Source organism: Oryx dammah, unplaced genomic scaffold (assembly GCF_014754425.2).
Source record: "Oryx dammah isolate SB20612 unplaced genomic scaffold, SCBI_Odam_1.1 HiC_scaffold_5, whole genome shotgun sequence".
NCBI lineage: Eukaryota > Metazoa > Chordata > Mammalia > Artiodactyla > Bovidae > Oryx > Oryx dammah.
Genome location: NW_024070189.1, coordinates 30,175,471 through 30,194,942, shown reverse-complemented (window position 1 = coordinate 30,194,942; position 19,472 = coordinate 30,175,471). Strand labels below are relative to the sequence as shown.

Genomic DNA, 19,472 nt, shown 5'->3' with positions numbered 1-19,472 from the left:
TGTTTCCTGCGCTGTTTCTACCTGTGTTTCCTCTCCTCCAGGTCCTTCATGAAGAAATTGAGCTCCCTGGGTCCACTGTGAAGCTGCGCTACCTGAGCTCCAGGACCGCAGGCTACAAGTCACTGCTGAAGATCACCATGACCCAATCCACGGTGCCCCTGAACCTCATCAAGGTTCATCTCATGGTTGCTGTAGAGGGGCACCTCTTCCAGAAGTCATTCCAGGCCTCTCCCAACCTGGCCTACACCTTCATCTGGGATAAGACAGATGCCTACGGCCAAAGGGTCTATGGACTCTCTGATGCTGTTGGTATGTTTCAGTTTCAACCCCTTATTGATTCTTGGATTTAGCCATGCATTAAATTGACAAGTATTTGTTGAATTCCTAGTATGTGCCAAGCACTGTTCCAGTAGTTAAGAGTGCAGTGGTCCATAAGACAGACAAGAGTCATCTTCCATGGACCTTCTATACTAGTGGGTATCGAGATGATAAACATAGACTGGCAAGAAATTTCAAGCAGTGAAACTGCTTGAAATTTTATTTATTTATTTATTTATTTATGAAAATAAGTGATGTATACTGGGAAGGAGGGACAACCATGAGTGGGTGTTCATGGGAAGTTCCTCAGCAGGTGCCATTTAAACAGGGACTAGAAGGTAAAGGAACCCTGTGACAAAGAGAAGAGCTGTTTTTGAAAGACAAAAATAGGCCAGCGTGGCTGGAATGTGGTGGGCAGAGAGGCTGTGAGATGGGGAGAGAACTGGGCGGGGGCTGGATCATGTTCCAGAGTGGCACAGACACACCTTGGGGACCAGAGGATGGAGTGAGAGGGTGTCTGAAGGCCACACGCTCTGTTCCAGGCTTTGCCTCTGAAGGAATCATGTGACTTCCTACTTAAGAAACACCACTGTGAGAGAAGGGTCCTACAGTTATCAGTCTTTGAAGAACTGTGAACTGTGGATTCATATCAACCCACCCAGTATATGTTCTTACTTGTAGAAAGCTGTCTGGAAATTAATTAAAATCTAGAATCCTGTATATGCTTCACTAATAAGCTTGTGGTTTTCAAGAACTGCAGTAAGTTTACCAAAGTAAGAAACCGGCAAACTCAAAAATGTTCACTGTAACTGCCCTCCAGTGTTTATCAGATACTCCCTTTGTGCAGAGCTTTGTGCTAAATCTTTTTTGTCTTGGGTGACCTCTCACTAACACTGTCAAGAAGGCACTCTCATAATCCCCATTATCTAGATGGGACAGGAGGGCAGGGTAAGCAAGCTACCTAAAGACACACACCTAGCAGGTTACACATGCTCAGAATATGGTCCTGTGGTCTGCTTCGTCAGTGAGTGGTTTGGTTCAGTTCAGTCGCTCGGTCGTGTCCGACTCTTTGTGACCCCATGGACTGCAGCACGCCAGGCTTCCCTGTCCATCACCGACTCTGGGAGCCTATTCAAACACATTACCTAGGCAATGCCATCCAACCGTGTCATCTTCTATCATCCCCTTCTCCTCCCACCTTCAATCTTTCCCACCATTAAAGTTTTTTCAAATTAGTTGGTTCTTCACATTAGGTGGCCAAAGTACTGGAGTTTCAACTTCAGCATCAGTCCTTCCAGTGAATATTCAGGACTGATTTCCTTTAAGATTAACTGGTTGGATCTCTTTGCAGTCCAGGGGACTCAAGAGTCTTCTCCAACCCCACAGTTCAAAAACATCAATTCTTTGGCACTCAGCTTTCTTTATAGTCCAACTCTCACATCCATACATGACCACTGGAAAAACCATAGCCTTGACTAGATGGACTTTGCTGGCAAAGTAATGTCTCTGCTTTTTAATATGCTGTCTAACTTGGTCATAGCTTTTCTTCCAAGGAGCAAGGGCCTTTTAATTTCATGGCTGTAGTCACTTTCTGCAGTGATTTTTGGAGCCCAAGAAAATTAAGTCTCTCACTGTTTCCATTGTTTCCCCACCTATTTGCCATGAAGTGGATGGGACTGGATGCCATTATCTTAGTTTTCTGAATGTTGAGCTTTAAGCCAACTTTTTCACTCTCCTCTTTCACTCTCCTCTTTCACTCTCATCAAGAGGCTCTTTAGTTCTTCTTCGCTTTCTGCCATAAGGGTGGTGTCATCTGAGTATCTGAGGTTATTGATATTTCTCTCAGCAGTCTTGATTCCAGCTTGTGCTTTTTCCAGCCCAGAATTTCTCATGATGTACTCTGCATATAAGTTAAATAAGCAGGGTGACAATATACAGCCTTGACGTACTCCTTTCCTGATTTGGAACCAGTCTGTTGTTCCATGTCCAGTTCTAACTGTTGCTTCCTGACCTGCATACATATTTCTCAGGAGGCAGGTCAGGCAGGTCTGGTATTCCCATCTCTTGAAGAATTTTCCACAGTTTGTTGTGATCCACACAGTCAAAGGCTTTGGTGTAGTCAATAAAGCAGAAGTAGATGTTTTTCTGGAACTCTCTTGGTGATCCAGCAGATGCTGGCAATTTGATCTCTGGTTCCTCTGCCTTTTTGAAATCCATCTTGAACATCTGGAAGTTCACAGTTCATGTACTGTTGAAGCCTGGCTTGGAGAATTTTGAGCATTACTTTGCTAGTGTGTGAGTTGAGTGCAATTGCGTAGTAGGTTGAGCATTCTTTGGCATTGCCTTTCTTTAGCATTGGAATGAAAACTGACCTTTTCCAGTCCTGTGGCCACTGCTGAGTTTTCCAAATTTGTTGGCATATTGAGTACAGCACTTTCACAGCATCATCTTTTAGGATTTGAAACAGCTCAACTGGAATTCCGTTACCTCCACTAGCTTTGTTTGTAGTGATGCTTCCTAGGGCCCACTTGACTTCACATTCCAGGATGTCTGGCTCTAGGTGAGTGATCACACCATCATGGTTATCTGGATTATGAAGATCCTTTTTGTACAGTTCTTCTGTGTATTCTTGCCACCTCTTTTTAATATCTTCTGCTTCTGTTAGGTCCATATCATTTCTGTCCTTTATAGTGCTCATCTTTGCATGAAATGTTCCCTTGGTATCTCTAATTTTCTTGAAGAGAAATGGGTCTTTCCCATCCTGTTGTTTTCCTCTATTTCTTTGCATTGTTCACTGAAGAAGGCTTTCTTACCTTTCCTTGCTCCTCTTCGAAACAGTAATAAGTTATTGGAGTAACTAGTGCGTTTATTGTCAACAGTATGTCAGGCTTTAGCCAATATCAAAATGATAGCTGATGTCAAAAAATAGACTGAATACTATAACACACCCCATGTACTCCAGTTTCTACCATTATCAACACATCTTGTTGACTCTTGTTTCTTCTTTACCTTCAGCTACTCCTCTGCCTCCTGTATTTTTCTGAAGCAAGTCCCAGACATCATATCATTTCACTTGTAATATATCAGAATGTATCTCTAAAAAGCACTTTGAAAATATAACAACATCATCATTACAACAAGGAAACAGAAGAATTTCTTTATATCAAACAGCCAATCATCATTCAATATTTCAATTGCCTTATGAATATCTGAAAATAGAAGTACTTCATTTGCTTGAATCAGAATCCACATAAGATCCACCTTTTGTAACTGGTTGATTTCTTCTTTTTGTTATATATGCTTCAGATATACAGCATTATTACTTGCCTTCTGTACGCACTACAAAGTGATCACCACCACAAATCTTCTTACCACCTGTCACCATACCATTGATCCGTTTCACCCATTTGACCCATCCTCAACTCCCTTCCCCTCTGGGAACCACTAGTCTGATCTCAGTATCTCTGCTTTTTTTTTTTTTTTTTTTGCTTTATTTTGTTTGTTCATTTGTTTTATTTTACATTCCACATATGAGTGAAACTGTTCAGAATGTTGTCTTTTTCTGATTTGTTTCACTTAGCGTGATACCTTCAACGTCCATCCGTGTTGTCACAGATGGCAGGATTTCATTCTTTATATGGCCAAGTAGTATTTCCACTGTCTATATGTACCACAAGTTATTTATTCACTTATCCACCAGTGGGCACTCAGGTTGTTTCTGTATCTTAACTGTTGTAAATACTGCAATAAATATAGAGGTGCATATATCTTTTGGAATTAATGTCTTAGTGTTCTCTGGATAAATACCAAGAAGGGAATAGCTGAGTTCTCTTAAAAAATTTAAATCAATGGTTTTTCCCTTTCATCTCTGGATTTTTTCCTCAGTTTTAAAAATAATTGACATACGTTACTGTGTAAGACATATAGTATGATAATTTGATTTACTTATAGTGTGAAATGATTAGCACAGTAGATTCAGCTAACATTTATCTTCTCATAAAGATACAGCAAAAAAGGGAAGAAAAGAGGAAATTTTTTCTTTTTATCATGAGAACTCATAGGATTTGCTTTCTCAACCACTTTGCTGTCTATCATACTGCAGTGTTAACAACAGTCATCATGTTATACATTATATTCCTAGTACTTTTTTGCTTTCTTTCTAGTACTTATTTATCTTATATCTGGAAATTTGTACCTTTTTACCACCTTCATCCAATTTCCCCTTTCCCCACTCTCTGCCTCTGGGAACCTCGAGTCTGATCTTTTTCTATTAGTTTGTTTCATTTTGTTTTTAGGTTCCGTATTTAAGTGAGATCATACAGTGTCTTTCTCTGTCTCACTTATTTCACTTAGCATAATGCCTTCAAGTTCCATCCATGTTATTGCAAATAGTAGGATTTCCAGTTCTTTATGACTCAGTAATATTGTGTATGTACACATATACTACATTTTGTGTGTGTGTGTATGTGTGTGTATACACTGCCATTTCTTTATTCATTCATCCATCACTGGACACTCTGACTGTTTCCAATATGAAAAGGATTGCTGTATATTCTTCATAAAGTGTTTAGAGAAATTCACCAGTGAGACCATCTGGTCCTAAGCCTCTCTTCATGGGGAGATTTTTGATTACTGATTCAATCTCTTTACTAGTAATTGGTTGTTCAGATTGTCTATTTCTTCCTGATGCAGTCTTGATAAGTTATACCTTTAAGAATTTTTCCATTACTTCCAGATTGTTCAGTTTATTGGTGTGTAGTTATTCAGAAGAGCTTCTTATGACCCTTTGTATTACTGTAGTATAAATTATAATGTGTCCTTCATTTTTAATTTTGTTGATTTGAGTCCTTTCTCTTTTTTCCATAGTGTTATTAAAGATTTCTGTTTTGTTTATCTTTTCAAAGAACTGACTCTTTGTTTGGTTAATCTTTTCTATTGTTTTTCTGCTTTCTATTTTATTCATTTATATCCTAGTCTTTATTTGTTCCTTTATTCTGCTAACTTTGGATTCAGTTTGTTCTTTTTCTGCTTCCTTAAGACATAGAATTAGGTTGTTTATTTGGGGTCCTTCTTAATGTAGGTGTTTACTGCTGTGAACTTTCCTCTTAGTACTGCTTTTAATGCATCCTGGAAGTTCTGGTATCTGTGTTTCCGTTTTAATCTGTCTCTTTTTATTTCCCCTTTAATTTCTTCTTTGATCTGTTGGTTATTCAGGAGAGCATTTTTTTAATTTCCATGTATTTTTTAATTTTCCAGTTTTCTTGTTATTGATTTCTAGGTTCATGCCACTGTGGTTAGAGAAGATAACTGGTATGATTTTAATCTTCCTGAATTTGCTAAGACTTGTTTTGTGGCCTAACATGTGACCTAAAATGTTCCTTGTACCCTTGAGAACAATCTGTATTCTGGTGTTGTTGGGTAGAATGTTCTGTGTGTGATAGGTCCATTTGGTCTATCAGTTCAGTGCAGTTCAGTCACTCAGTTGTGTCCGACTCTTTGCGACCCCATGAATCACAGCACACCAGGCCTCACTGTCCATCACCATCTCCCAGAATTCACTCAAAGTCACATCCATCGAGTTGGTGATGCCATCCAGCCATCTCATCCTCTGTCGTCCCCTTCTTCTCCTGCCCCTAATCCCTCCCAGCATCAGAGTCTTTTCCAACGAGTCAACTCTTCCCATGAGGTGGCCAAAGTATTGGAGTTGCAGCTTCAGCATCATTCCTATAGTGTTATTCAAATCAGCTCTCCCCTTTATGATTTTCTGTCTGGGTGATCTATCCATTTTTGAGAATGAGATATTAAATCCATAATTTTACTATATTATTTCTCCTTTTAGCTTCATTAGTTGTGCTTTATATGTTTAGATGCTGCAATGTTGGGTGAATAAATATTTATAATTGTTATATCTTCTCAATGTATTGACTGCTTTACAATTGTATAATGATCGTCTTTGTCTCTTTTGAACATTTTTAGTTTAAAATCTATTTCATCTGATATAAATATAGCTACCCTGAGGTTTACCACTTGCTTGAAAGCTTGAAATGTATTTTTCCATCCCTTCATTCTCAGTCTATATGGGTCCTTAAGCCTATGCTGCTGCTGCTGCTAAGTCGCTTCAGTCGTGTCCAACTCTGTGCGACCCCAGAGACGGCAGCCCACCAGGCTCCCCCGTCCCTGGGATTCTCCAGGCAAGAACACTGGAGTGGGTTGCCATTTCCTTCTCCAATGCACGAAAGTGAAAAGTGAAAGTGAAGTTGCTCAGTTGTGTCCGACTTCCAGCGACCCCATGGACTGCAGCCTACCAGGCTCCTCTGTCCGTGGGATTTTCCAGGCAAGAGTACTGGAGTGGGGTGCCATTGCCTTCTCCGCCTTAAGCCTATAGTAGGCGTTATATCATTGAATCTTGTTTGTTTGATTTGTTCACTTGGCCATTTCATGTCTTCTGATTGGAGACTGTAATGTTTACATTCAAATAAGTTATTGGCAGGTAGGGACTTAGCATTGTCATTTTAGCCTCTGTTTTCTAGCTTTTCTGTGAACCATTGTTCCTTCTTTCTTTTTTTGCTCTCTTTGATATTAGTGACTTTGACTTATTTATCATGTTCTTTTGTGTAGTTACTATAGATATTTCCCTGTGCTTACTATGAGATCTGCCTTGTGCGATTGGTTGATTTCTCTTCAATTATTTTAACCTGTGGTTTTTCCTTTCACTTCTAGCTCATTTTTATTTTATGATGTATTTGTTGAAGAAACTGTTGTTTGCCTGTAGCATTTCTCATAGCCTGGTTTGTTTTCTGATTGCACACCTGTGACTGTTTTACATATTCCGCTGTTCTGTATCTCCTGTAAATCAACAGCTAAACCTGGAGGTTTCCTAAGTACAGGTTTGATTTTTTATCTATACCAACTTTTTTGAAATATAATTGACATATAACAGGTGTATGACATAATGATTCAATATTTGTATATATTGCAAAATGATGACTGCAATAGGTCTAGTGAACATCTGTCACCATCAGTTCAGTTCAGTTCAGTCACTCAGTCGTGTCCAACTCTTTGCGACCCCATGAATCGCAGCACGCCAGGCCTCCCTGTCCATCACCATCTCCCAGAGTTCACTCAGACTCACGTCCATCGAGTCCGTGATGCCATCCAGCCATCTCATCCTCGGTCGTCCCCTTCTTCTCCAATCCCTCCCAGCATCAAAGTCTTTTCCGATGAGTCAACTCTTCGCATGAGGTGGCCAGAGTACTGGAGTTTCAGCTTTAGCATCATTCCTTCCAAAGAAATCCCAGGGTTGATCTCCTTCAGAATGGACTGGTTGGATCTCCTTGAAGTCCAAGGGACTCTCAAGAGTCTTCTCCAAACCACAGTTCAAATTCATCCAAAATTTTTCCTGGTGATGAGAACTTTTAAGATCTGCTCTCTGAGCAACTTTCAAATGTACAATACAGTATTACCAACTATAGTCACCGTGCTGTGCCTCACATTCCCATGACTCATTTATTTTTTAACTGAAAATTTCTGTCTTTTGATTTCCTTCACCTGTTTGGTCCACCTTTCAGCCCTTGCCTCTGGCAGCCACCAATTTGTTACCTATACATGATCTTGGTTTTTTGCTTGTTTTTAATTTTTCTATTCTGCTTATGATCATCTTTATTCCATAAACACTTTAAAAAGATTAGTTAGATCTCACAAAAAGAAATGTACTATTTATCACGATAAAGCATTAAGGCATTTAGAGCAAGTAATATTCCTATTTACACAAATTTATAGACCCAAGTATAGGTGAGATTATACAGCATATGTCTTTCTTTGTCTCACATATTTCACTTAACATAATGCCCTGAAGGTTCATTTGCATTGTCACCAATGGCAAGACTTCATTCTTTTACATGGCTGAATACTATTTCATTGATTGTACACCACATCATCTCTATCCATCCATTTGTTGATGGACACCTTGGTTGTTTCTATATGTTAGTTATTGTAAATAATGCTGCAATGTAGTGTTTTTGTTTTCTCCAGGTAACTACCAAAAAGTGGAATTGCTGGATCACATGGTAGTTCTATTTTAATTTTTTGAGAAACCTCCATACTGTTTTCCATGGCTATACCAGTTTACATTGCTACCAACAGTGCACAAGGGTTCCTCTTCTCCACATCCTCACCAACATTTGTCATTTGTATTCTTTTTGATGATAGCCATTCTGATAGATGTGAGGTAATATCACATTGTGGGTTTGATCTGCACTTCCCTGGAAATTAGTGATACTAAGAATCTTTTCATATAGTGTTGGCCTTATGTATGTCTTCTGATAGATGTCCATTAAGTTCCTTTGCCTGTTTTTTAATTGGATTTTTTGACTTTTGGTTGTCAAGAGGTGCAAGTTCTTTATGTACTTTGGACACTAACCTCTTATCAGATATATGATTTACAGATATTTTCTCTTTTCATTTTATGGATGGTTTCCTTTGCTGTGCAGAAGCTTTTTAGTTTGATGTAGTCCTATTTGCTCTTTTTTGCTTTGGTTGCCTTTGCTTTGTCTGTCAAATTCAAAGGATCATTGCCATGACTGATGTTAAGGAGCTTACTGCCTGTGTTTTCTTCTAGGAGTTTTATGGGTTTGGGGCCTTTTAATCTATTTGAGTTAATTTTTATGAATAGTATAGAGTGGTACAGTTTCTTTCTTTCTTTTTTTTTTTTTCCTGCATGTGACTGTCCAACTTTCCCAGCCCACTTACTGAAGAGAGTATCCTTTGCCCACTGAAATATTCTTGGCTCCTTCATCACAAATTAGTTGACTGTGTATGCTTAGGTTTATTCCTGGACTCTATATGCTATTCCACTGATTTTTGTGTCTATTTTTATGCCAACGCCATGCTGTTTTGATAAATATAGCTTTGTAATATAGTTTGAAATCTGGGCATGTGGTGCCTCCAGCTTTGTTCTTCTTTTCAAGATTGCTTTGACTGTTCAGGGTTTTGTGGCTCCATGCATATTTTAAGAATGTTTGTTCTTTTTCTGTGAAAAATACCACTGGAATACTGATTGGGATTGCACTGAATCTGTACTTTCCTTTGGGTTGTATGGACATTTTAGAACATTAATTCTTCTAATCCATGAGCATGGAGTATCTCTCCATTTATTTGTGTCTTCTCTAGTCTCTTTCATCAGTTTCTTGGACTTTTCAGTGTACAGGTCTTCTGCCTCCTTAGTTAAATTTATTTCTAGGTATTTTATTCTTTCTTTTTTTTAAAAAAAGAAAGACAGGTGGTGCTTTCATCTTCTTTCAGGAGGTGACTAATGTCAGCTTGTCTATTCTTTTATGCTTTCAGCAGCATTGATGCTCATTACTTAGATTCATTAGATCATTAGGGATTACAAAATGATATTCTAATAATGTCATTGCTTCTTTATTATTTGCTAGCTAGAATACTTTTCTATAGAGATACTTTCTCATTAACTACTTTGTTATTTGAAGTACAGTTTAAATAAGATAAATGCTTGATTCTTTCCCTTTGTTTACCAGTTTTCAACATTGTAAGCTGGCTCTCTAATATCCTCTACCAGTGGCAAATCCATTTTTTAAATACCGTTATAAACTCACAGGATGAAATACCTCTTAATATATCCTTTGAAGTTGTCTTTCCTAATAGTCAGATTATCTCATCTTTGGTCAGTAGAAGCCTCTTCAAGCTGATTGCCAAATTCTTTTGCCATTGCCCTGGTAGATGTTATTTCCTTCCTATCTGATCTGATAAAATGGCCTGGTCTTCTATTGTTCATTTCTTGCCCCAGCCATGTCTTCAAGGAGCCCTGATTCCTTTTAATGAGAAATAATATTTCAAGGCCACAGACCAAGCACTAGCAATTCTCTTTGCTACTTAGTTGGTCATTGTTTCTTAGAATTTTCAGAGGACAAGCCAGGAAATACATGGAGCTTTTTTTTAAAAGATAAAATGTATCTTTCGTTCATCTCGACACTCCTATATCTCAGGATTTAAAAGAAGCGGAGGAGAATCCCCTAAGGTGACACACATAGTTAAGAATTTAATGTAGTAGGAACAGCAATAATAACAATGCCTCATATTTCTAAAGCAGCGCTCCAATTAAAAATGTATGGCATCTCGGCGTTTTGTCTCATCTATCCTCACGACATCTCTCAGAAATTGAAGCTTCACTTGCTCTGTTTTACACATGGGGGAAATGGAACCACGAGGAAGTGTGAGCTGTAACAGAATTGGGACTCAAGTCCTTCATCTCCCGCCCCTCTCTCCTATTTGTCCATGTGGCAAGTGCAGGATTTTTATAGTTTTTGGATTCTGTTCCCCACTGCATTGCCACATAATTGGCAGGCTGTGTCCCCGTGCCTGCCTCACTTGGAACCCTCTGGAATCCTGAGTGAATGTACAAAGTGCCTTAACTAACACAAGCTGTTGCCTCCAAAATCTCCTTATAAACGAGCCACAAAGCTTCCATAGGTCTTTCTCCTAGTGAGTGGAAATAAATAACGCAGAATATAGAGAACGCATGCCGTGAGCAGCAGGCTGAGGGAAACAGTCTCCTGTCCATCTCTAAAGGAGCGTTGTATTCAGTTTTTAAATGATTCATCTCTTCCCTCTCCATCACTGGGGTCATTTTTGAAAAGCCGGCTATTTATTGGAAAGGTCTTTCCATCCCCACAGACTACTACTGTGTAAAGTTTCAAGGTTGAGTTCAGCTTGAAATTTGAATTTAATATTGTACGGAATCACAAGGAGAAAAGCAATCAGCCTGCCTCCTTGAGTGAGTTTTTTGAACTGAATCTGTATTACCGTGAGCACAAGTTTCTTTTTCCTGCTGGAGGGCTCTGGAGTAATCAAGTAAACTCTCTCATCTCCCGCTCTGCCCCATCCCCTTTTATCTTTCAGTGTCCGTCGGCTTTGAATACGAGACCTGCCCCAGTCTCATCCTGTGGGAGAAAAGGACAGCCCTCCTTCAGGGATTTGAGCTGGACCCTTCCAACCTCGGTGGCTGGTCCCTGGACAAACACCATATCCTCAACGTTAAAAGTGGTATGTGGGAGACCTCCCTGGTGATCCAATGGTTAAAGACTTCACCTTCCAATGCAAACTCAGTTCCCTGGTCAGGGAGCTAAGATCCAACATGCCTTGGTGCCCCTCCGCAAAAAAAAGACATAAAACAGAAGCAATGTTATAGCAAACTCAATAAGACTTTAAAAATGGCCTACATCCAAAAAAAAAAAAAAAAGGTGGTTTGTGAGCACATCTCCTTTTCCTGAATACAACCTAGTCTTGCCTCTGGAACCTTCTCTCCAGCCTTGACATTTAAGCGAAAGCACCATCCCCTTCTCGCATCTATTTTTCATCAAGTGCCCAAAATACTCATAGGTTTTTCCACCTTCTCCTTTGAAATGTCAAACACTGTAGAGCTGGTTTTCCCAGACCATGCATCTTAGTGTCCCTCACGATTCTTCTTCAATTATCTCTGCAAATGTTTTCTTACCCGGACCATGGCCTCGGGGCTTACCCATCCTGTTGCAGTGCTGTCAGCGTTGGGAGGAAATTGGGGACCTCCCCACAGTTGACGTTTCCTACTGTTTTTCTTCCCTCTGTCACTTTCACCCATCCTCAGTAAGTTGATAGACATGTCCACCCCGGAGGGCTGCAGTAACCATCCCAATTTACTGCCCCCCCCACCCCGCCCAGGAATCCTGCACAAGGGCACTGGGGAGAACCAGTTCCTGACGCAGCAGCCCGCCATCATCACCAGCATCATGGGCAACGGCCGCCGGCGGAGCATCTCCTGTCCCAGCTGCAACGGCCTTGCTGAAGGCAACAAGCTGCTCGCCCCAGTCGCCCTGGCTGTTGGAGTCGACGGGAGCCTCTTCGTTGGCGACTTCAATTACATCCGACGCATCTTTCCCTCTCGAAACGTGACCAGCATCTTGGAGTTACGGTAAGTGACAGCACAGAAAACCTGCTTTGACTCTGTGGCTCCCACCACTACAAAACTTCCCTGGGTAAATGGTGGCCACGTGTGGAGTTCTCTAGAGGATACACATTTGGTGTGATGGGCTGAGGTTTGATAACCAAGGCCTAGGATCAAATAGGGATTAGGGAAAATCCTTGGTATAGCGATAAAACACTACCCGTGTATTTAATACAGTTGTTCACACCTACCTTACAGCAAAGGCGAAAGCCTTCAGACATTGTGCTGGGGGTGGGACCTGGGTAGCTATATTTTATAAAACCTCCATGAGAGAATCTGATACATACCCAGCAGTGAAAGAACCACTACTCTAAGCTGATGGTCCTTTTCCCTGGTTTCTAAAGTGGCACGTCTTAAAAATACAGATTTCCAGAGTCCACCCCCAGAGAATTGGTTCAGTAAGTCTAGAGCAACGTCAAGGTATCTCTCTCTTTGACAGGCTCTGTAGAAAATTCTGATATGCATCGAAGTTTGAGAATCACTAATGTTCATTCATTAATTCAAACATTTCTATTGAGCACTTCTGTGTGCTAGCTCTCTGTGAATTTTCTAGATCTTTGCACATTTATTAGGATCTAACTTAGAATTACTGCATAGGCCTTACTAGGTAAATTCCAGCCACCCCAGGAGATTCCTCCTGAGTCTAAATTCCAGGTCTCCGTGTGGACAAAAGCTCTTCGAAACTCTCTTTTTGGGAAAGTTGATTCCAGGTCCTCAAACCTAGAGAGGAATCCATCTATAAGTAGAGGGAGAAATGCAGTCTGTAAACAAGGGGGAAAATTCATTCAACAAATACTTGGTGAATATATACATGTGCAGGACTGTCTGGTGAAGCAGAGAGAAAAAAAAAAACATGGAAAAAGCAAAACCCTAGCTGTCCCGTTGGTGGTCTGTTGTTGTTGTTCAGCCACTAAGTTGTGTCCGACTCTTTGCGACCCCATGGACTGCAGCATGCCAGGCTTTCCTGTCCATCACCTCCCAGAGTTTGCTCAAAATCATGTCCACTGAGTCCATGATACCATCCAACCATCTCATCCTCTGCCGTCCCCTTCTCCTCCTGCCTTCAGTCTTTCCCAGCATCAGGGTCTTTTCCAGTGTGTCGGCTCTTCACATCAGGCAGCCAAAGGTGGTGGTCTGATAGGGAACTTCAAACTAAATCATGTGGACAGATTTAAAATTTTTTTTTCAAGTAGCCTTCAGTGCTCTAAGGAAACTCTAACAGGGTGAGAAATAGGGACTGTGGTGATGGGGAGGAGGAAGAAAGCTACATAAGATAAAGTATTCAGAAAAACCCCTTGTATTAGGTGATTTGTGAGGTGGGACATGAATGATGAGGTTAGCTATGTGGTGTACTAGGAAAGAGTATCCCAGGCAGAGAAACATTGTGCAAAAGCCCCGGTATCAGCAAATAACTGATGCTTATTTATGGGATTGACAGAAATCCAGGATGGTGGGGAGCTCAGGGGAGAGTGTCTCAGAGGAGAGCAGAGAGGTAGATAGGGGACCAGTGCTTCAAGATCGGAATGACCACGTCTACACATGTGGATCATATTCTTTTTAATTTATTTTATTGAAGATAGGTGATGTACCATGTCGTATTCATTTCTGCTGTATAATGGCATGATTCAGTTATACATACATATAGATGCTTTTTTATATTCTTTTTCATTATGCAATGCACAGCCATGGGAGGTTGAAGTAGGAAGAGGGGTGGAGCTGATATGATCTGATTTGCGTTTTCTTTCAGATGACTCTGGGTATCAGGTGAGGAAGGGACTCTAGGTGTTCAAGACATTAGGGAGACTGTAGCCATTGTCCAGGATTTCAGTGATGGTGACATGTGCTAGGGTTGTAGCCAGGGGGATGGGGAGCTTCCAATTGAGATACATTTTCAGGATAAATCTCATTGGAAATGTCAGTAGACTATTTTCAGAAATTGGGGTGGGGAGAACCAGAGAGAGAGAAAAGAATCAAAGGTCATGCTAAGATTTTGATCTGAGCAGCCAAGTGGGCGGTGGTATTCTCTGAGGCAGCCTCAGCTGCCAAATGAAGGACTCGGAAGAAGCCACAGGCTGCCCCTGCATTTTGTGTCTCTGAGACCCTTCTGAGGGGGAAGCCAGTGCTCTGACCACCAGCAAGTGTTGCTGGTGTCCTGGGGGGCTGAGACTATACCAGGCACTTGTGGGGAGTGGGGAGAAGAGAATAAACCCAGCTCCACCCCAAGAAGGTGACGCTCTCAGTGAAACAGTGATCGGGGATCCTGGAGGCATTTACTGAGCATAAGGGTGAGCCAGACCCTAAGCTGGGTCCCAAAGGGGATGAAACCCAGGCTTAAAGGGCACCCGTTCGAGGACGAGATTTGGGCACCTGGGAGAGGAAAAGCAGTTCAAGCTGAGTGTTCTAGAAGAGCCAGCAACCAACCATCACAGAAACACAGTGGGGCGGGCGGGGGCCATGGGGCAGAGGGTGTAATGACCAAAAGATAATCAGTGAGAGGAAGGGGGAGGCGAAATGGACGAGGCTGGATAATCTTCAGGAGGCCACGCTGACAGTGAGACACGCCACTTTCTTAGCGCTCCCCAGCCGGGTCCCTTTCCCAAGCTGTTTATTTCCTTTGTTGTTCTGGTAGGACATCTTCTTCACAGGCATCCTGTGGGCAGTGGAGAGCCAGGAGAGGAGGCAGGGAAGGCAGTGGAGCGAGCGCTGGGCCTGTTCTGAGGGGCTGCATGTCCACACCTAGCGTCTGGCTCCTGCTGCTCTGTCACCGCGTTTCCTGCTCGGAGCCCCGTCAGCACCTGCCTGCCACTTCCCCGCCTCCACGCCTTGACTCGTGCTGCCTGCTCCACTTCAAACACCTTCTCCGCCTCATCTCCCGCATCAGGTCCCCCTTTAGAGATGGAGTTTGAAGGCCTCCTCTTCCGTGAAGCCTGGTCTCCCCAGCAGAAACAATTCTCTCCCTCCCCTGAGCCATTTAACGCTCATCTTCCACAAAGGCAACTCCATGGGACTGTCATGGTTTTCAGCTATTTCTGCAAGTCTGTGAACATCTATAGAGCCAGCACCTTTGACATCTTTGCCCCTTGATGCCCAGAGAGGTGCCTGGCCCACAGGAGGGGCTTGAGACGTGCTCCTTGAGTTAGAGTGGATAAAGCCCAGCATCCTCCCTTTGGTTGGAGTTTGTCCCTGATTCCACATCTCTCAAGTTTCAGGGGCCACAACATCAATGGCACAAGTTAAGGGCCCACGTGGTAACATTGAAGACAGCTGGAGGGAGTGTAACTGTCAATTTCCCTTGACAGCTGTGTGATTTTTTTTTTCCTTTGTAACCACCTTTAGACTTGCTCTTATTTCATCAGCCAGGTATCCAGACGATTAGAAGTTAAGCTTTAACAAGAACACTGGTTTGATTCTTCTTTGCTTCCCACCACATACCTGAAAACAAAGGGCTGTCAATCCCCTCTCTTCAAAACAGTAACCAGCAAAGGGAGGGGGCGATGGGGAGAGACCTGTCGTGCTTCTGTCTTTTCTCTATTGTGAGTTGGCAGCTGAATTATCCAATTTTGGGAGTTGGTGCCCATCCCAGAGCTGAGCCTCCAAATCCTAATTTTATTTCAGTGTTCACTCTCTTTCTCCCTCACTTCTTCCTTTGCCTATCCCAAACATGTAGGGGCAGAGCTCTACACACTTGAAGAACTGATGCTGGAAGAAGCCTTCTTCTTATATAAACCAGTTATCACCTGCCTGCTCTAATTCCACCAGCATTCAGGACATTTTCAATACCCACATCCCCAAAAAGCCTAATAACCTGCCTCTGGGAGCCTATTTCCCTTCTTACAACAATTATCCTCTTCAGGTGGTTCTTAGAAAACCCAAGCCCTGTGGAGTTGAGTATATCTGTCTGTCACTCACATCTTGGGGTGAAGTTCTATCAACAAACAAGCTTTCCTGTCTTCCCAGTTTGAGAATATCTCTGGACCTGAACCCCAGTATGAGGCAGGAAATGATAATGGATGGATCAGTGTCTCTCTGCCTTTTCTTGACTTGGCCCTTTTCCATAAACATAAGAATCTCACACTTTCCTTCATGTTTGCAATTCTAAGCTTTTTTTCTTTTTCCCATTATTAGATTATACTGTGATATGAGCTATGCTTTTTTTCCAACTAAAGCACTTCCCCATGCTGATATTCTGATGATGCTGGTGGGGGTGGTCAGCAGCACCACTGCACTAGGGAAGATGTTTAGGGGAGGGGATTGTCCTGCCCAGGTGTGTGAGTGCTGGAGAGGGAAGAGATGCCAGAATGCAGAAACCTAGGAAAGTGGGTAAGGGCAGCAGCAATTGAAAGGAGGCTTCACCAAAGGCCAGCTTTGCCTGAGAGTTCACCTTCAACAGACCCTGCTTAATGCCAACATAGAAAGTTAGGGAGAAGAATGAGATTATAGCCAGGGGGGAAATGCTTTCTCTGTGTAGACAGCGTAAAAACATGGAGATCAGAAAACAAAATATAACACAGCACCTACCCAGAGTAACAACGACAACAATATTGCCACAAAATTTCAGACAGTTCTTGGCAGTGTTTTCAAAGCTCTTTTTACCAAGCACTGATCCAGGTTTCATGGGGTCTGAATCTTCATGCAATTTTAGAATGAAACTATCTACCATTTAAAATAAGAAAAGAACCCAAAACAAATGACAAATTTAGAAAAGCTGGCAATTAGTGCAGACATAACAAAATCCAGACAAATAACCTAAAGTTTGTTAATTAACCATTGCACTTCCATGATATACGACTTCTCCACTGGACTTTCTAGTTTCTGTAACGATGTTAGGTGAGTTGGTATGACAGGGCAGGAGCATTCCTTAAAGCCATGAATACCACTGTCATCTAAAAGATAGTGAAGGACCGTATATGAGCCACAGAAGCACATCCCCCTAAATTAGACTAAATGTATCCCAACTTACTGTTTTTGAGAAGTAATACATGTAAACAAAAACTCTGGCTACCCCACATCCACCCTGTTCTATGCCACAGAGTGATAGATTGGAATAGAAAGAGACTGCAGTCTCCACTGATGGCAGCTTTGTGATTCTCAGCAGAACATGAGGGACTGGACCTCATCCAAGGCAGGTCTTCCAGCATGATGGGAAGCAGCCCATTGCTTCCTTCCTCTACTCGAGAACCCGTTTTTCCAGCCCTGCCTCTCTCCAGGGCTCTCTACTAAAAATCAGCCACAGAGAGATAAGTCAGTCATGTCCAGATTTACTCACTCACTTCCGTTGCTGATGGACCAAGGAAGATAAGCATACACACATAAATCACAAGACAGCCTACGAGAGATCCCTGAGGTGAGCGGAGAAGGCTTGGAGAGACCCTGAAGACTCTGCAGGGGAGTCATTGAAACTCCACAGTGTGGAGAACTAATCCATCTCAATTCTTGAATCGGAGACAACCCTGTCCTCAAAGGGTTGGTGGCCTGAGGCCATGGACCCAAAGACCAGGCCTGTCCCTTGTAAGTCGGGCACCTGCACACGTGTATGGAGGTTGGCTCAGCGGCGCTGTCATTTGGGTTTGTTGCTCCTGAGCACCCACTTTGCTAATGGCCCTGGACTGGAACAGCCATGACCTCAGCCTTTGTCCAAAACTCAGATCCATACGATCATTCGGACTCTGCAGTCTCAGTGACTGAGTCCCTACTGCCTTCTTCTTCCCCCAACGTAGATATTATATTAATCAACTTAAAGCAGATGTTCTTAGCAAAGAAGTAGGTCAGGTCTACAGACCCAAATCCCAACCAGTCTTTTCACAAAATCTTAACTTTAAAAAAGTGGAATTGATATTGTAATAATTAAGAGCCACATATGACTACCACTGGTGGCAGATAACATTTCACTTTCATTAAGCAATATAAAATAGATGCGAGAATTCCCGGCTGCCACCCTGACACACCAGGCTTTGCAGAATGAATCTTAAATTGCACTATGTCAGTCAGAGCTCAAGAGTTATCAGCATCATTTAATTAACTTTTTTTTTTTTTTGCAAAAACTAACATGTTGGAATAAAATATAAAAATGTAATCCCTGTGCAAACCCACCACTAATGATGGCCCCTGGCAAAGGCCCGAGCTGCACCCAGAGAGGAATCAGGGCATTCAACCTTCTTCGTTCCTTCCCTGAAGCCTCCTCCCTTAGCTAGAAGGGAAAGAGAGGTCAGGGGGTCCTTCCACAGTGGCCAGGAAACCTCAGAAATGGGGAGTACTTCTCTATTTGAGGCCCTGGTCTCTCTCCTCTTCTCCTTAATGCTGTTAAGATTCAGCTGCTTTTCTGTTGAACTTGACATGTATTTTTATTCTTTTTTTTTTTTTTACGATTTTTTTAGCTTGGCTGTACCAGGTCTTGGTTATGGCAGGAGGGGTCTTCTATCTTCATGGTGGCATGTGGTATCTTTAGTTGAGGCATGTGGGATCTAGTTCCCTGACCAGGGATGGAACTCGAGCCCTCGGATTAGGAGCTCGGAGTCTTAGCCACTGGAAAGTCCCTGTATTTTCACTTTTAAAAGAAAAAAGAAGCAAAACTTTCACTAGCTTTCTGAAAAAGAATGTTCACTGGAGTCTTTGGCTCCGACTGTGAGAGAATAGCATCACCTGTGAGTTTCACTGCCGAGTGTTATCTGTAAGGAAGAGTGCATGTTAGGCAGGGGGCACACACATGCGTGTCAGATGGGGAGGAGACGTGGAGCGGGGTGAGGAAATAGTTGAGACTCTCAGGGTCTCAGCAGTGTTTGGCGAATGCACTTGTCTGGGGCAGGGGCTCGCTCGTGGGGGCAGAGTCCCTCTCTCCCTGATCCTGTGATGCACCAACGGCAAGTAGGTGACACAGGCTCCCTCCCACACCCAAGGCAGATGTCCCAGACGACTGCAGCACTCTGTGCTGTAGACGGGCTTGAATGTGGCTTCAGAATCCTCCCCTCCCACCCTCCCAGCAGCCAGTATCAGCGGATAGCTGTTGGCACCCAAGAGGTCACCTGTGTGCCATCCCTGCATTAGGCTGTTTCCCCTGGGTCACGTAAAGCCACACTGCTGGTCAGAAAATTTAAGCATTCTTGTCTAGATTTTCCAGTGGCTGGGAAGAATCTAAAACTAGCTTCCCAAATACATATGA

The 19,472-nt window shown here is 42.4% G+C and overlaps 1 protein-coding gene across 1 annotated transcript in view; it reads left to right on the top strand.

Moving 5' to 3' along the window:
* TENM2 (teneurin transmembrane protein 2) overlaps window positions 1-19,472 on the top strand; it is a 761,851-nt gene that overhangs the window by 664,609 nt on the left and 77,770 nt on the right. Inside the window, exons 16-18 of the mRNA XM_040239453.1 lie at window positions 42-309; window positions 11,236-11,379; window positions 12,034-12,283. Coding sequence (XP_040095387.1) covers window positions 42-309; window positions 11,236-11,379; window positions 12,034-12,283 — 662 coding nt within the window. The remainder of the gene's footprint in view (window positions 1-41; window positions 310-11,235; window positions 11,380-12,033; window positions 12,284-19,472) is intronic.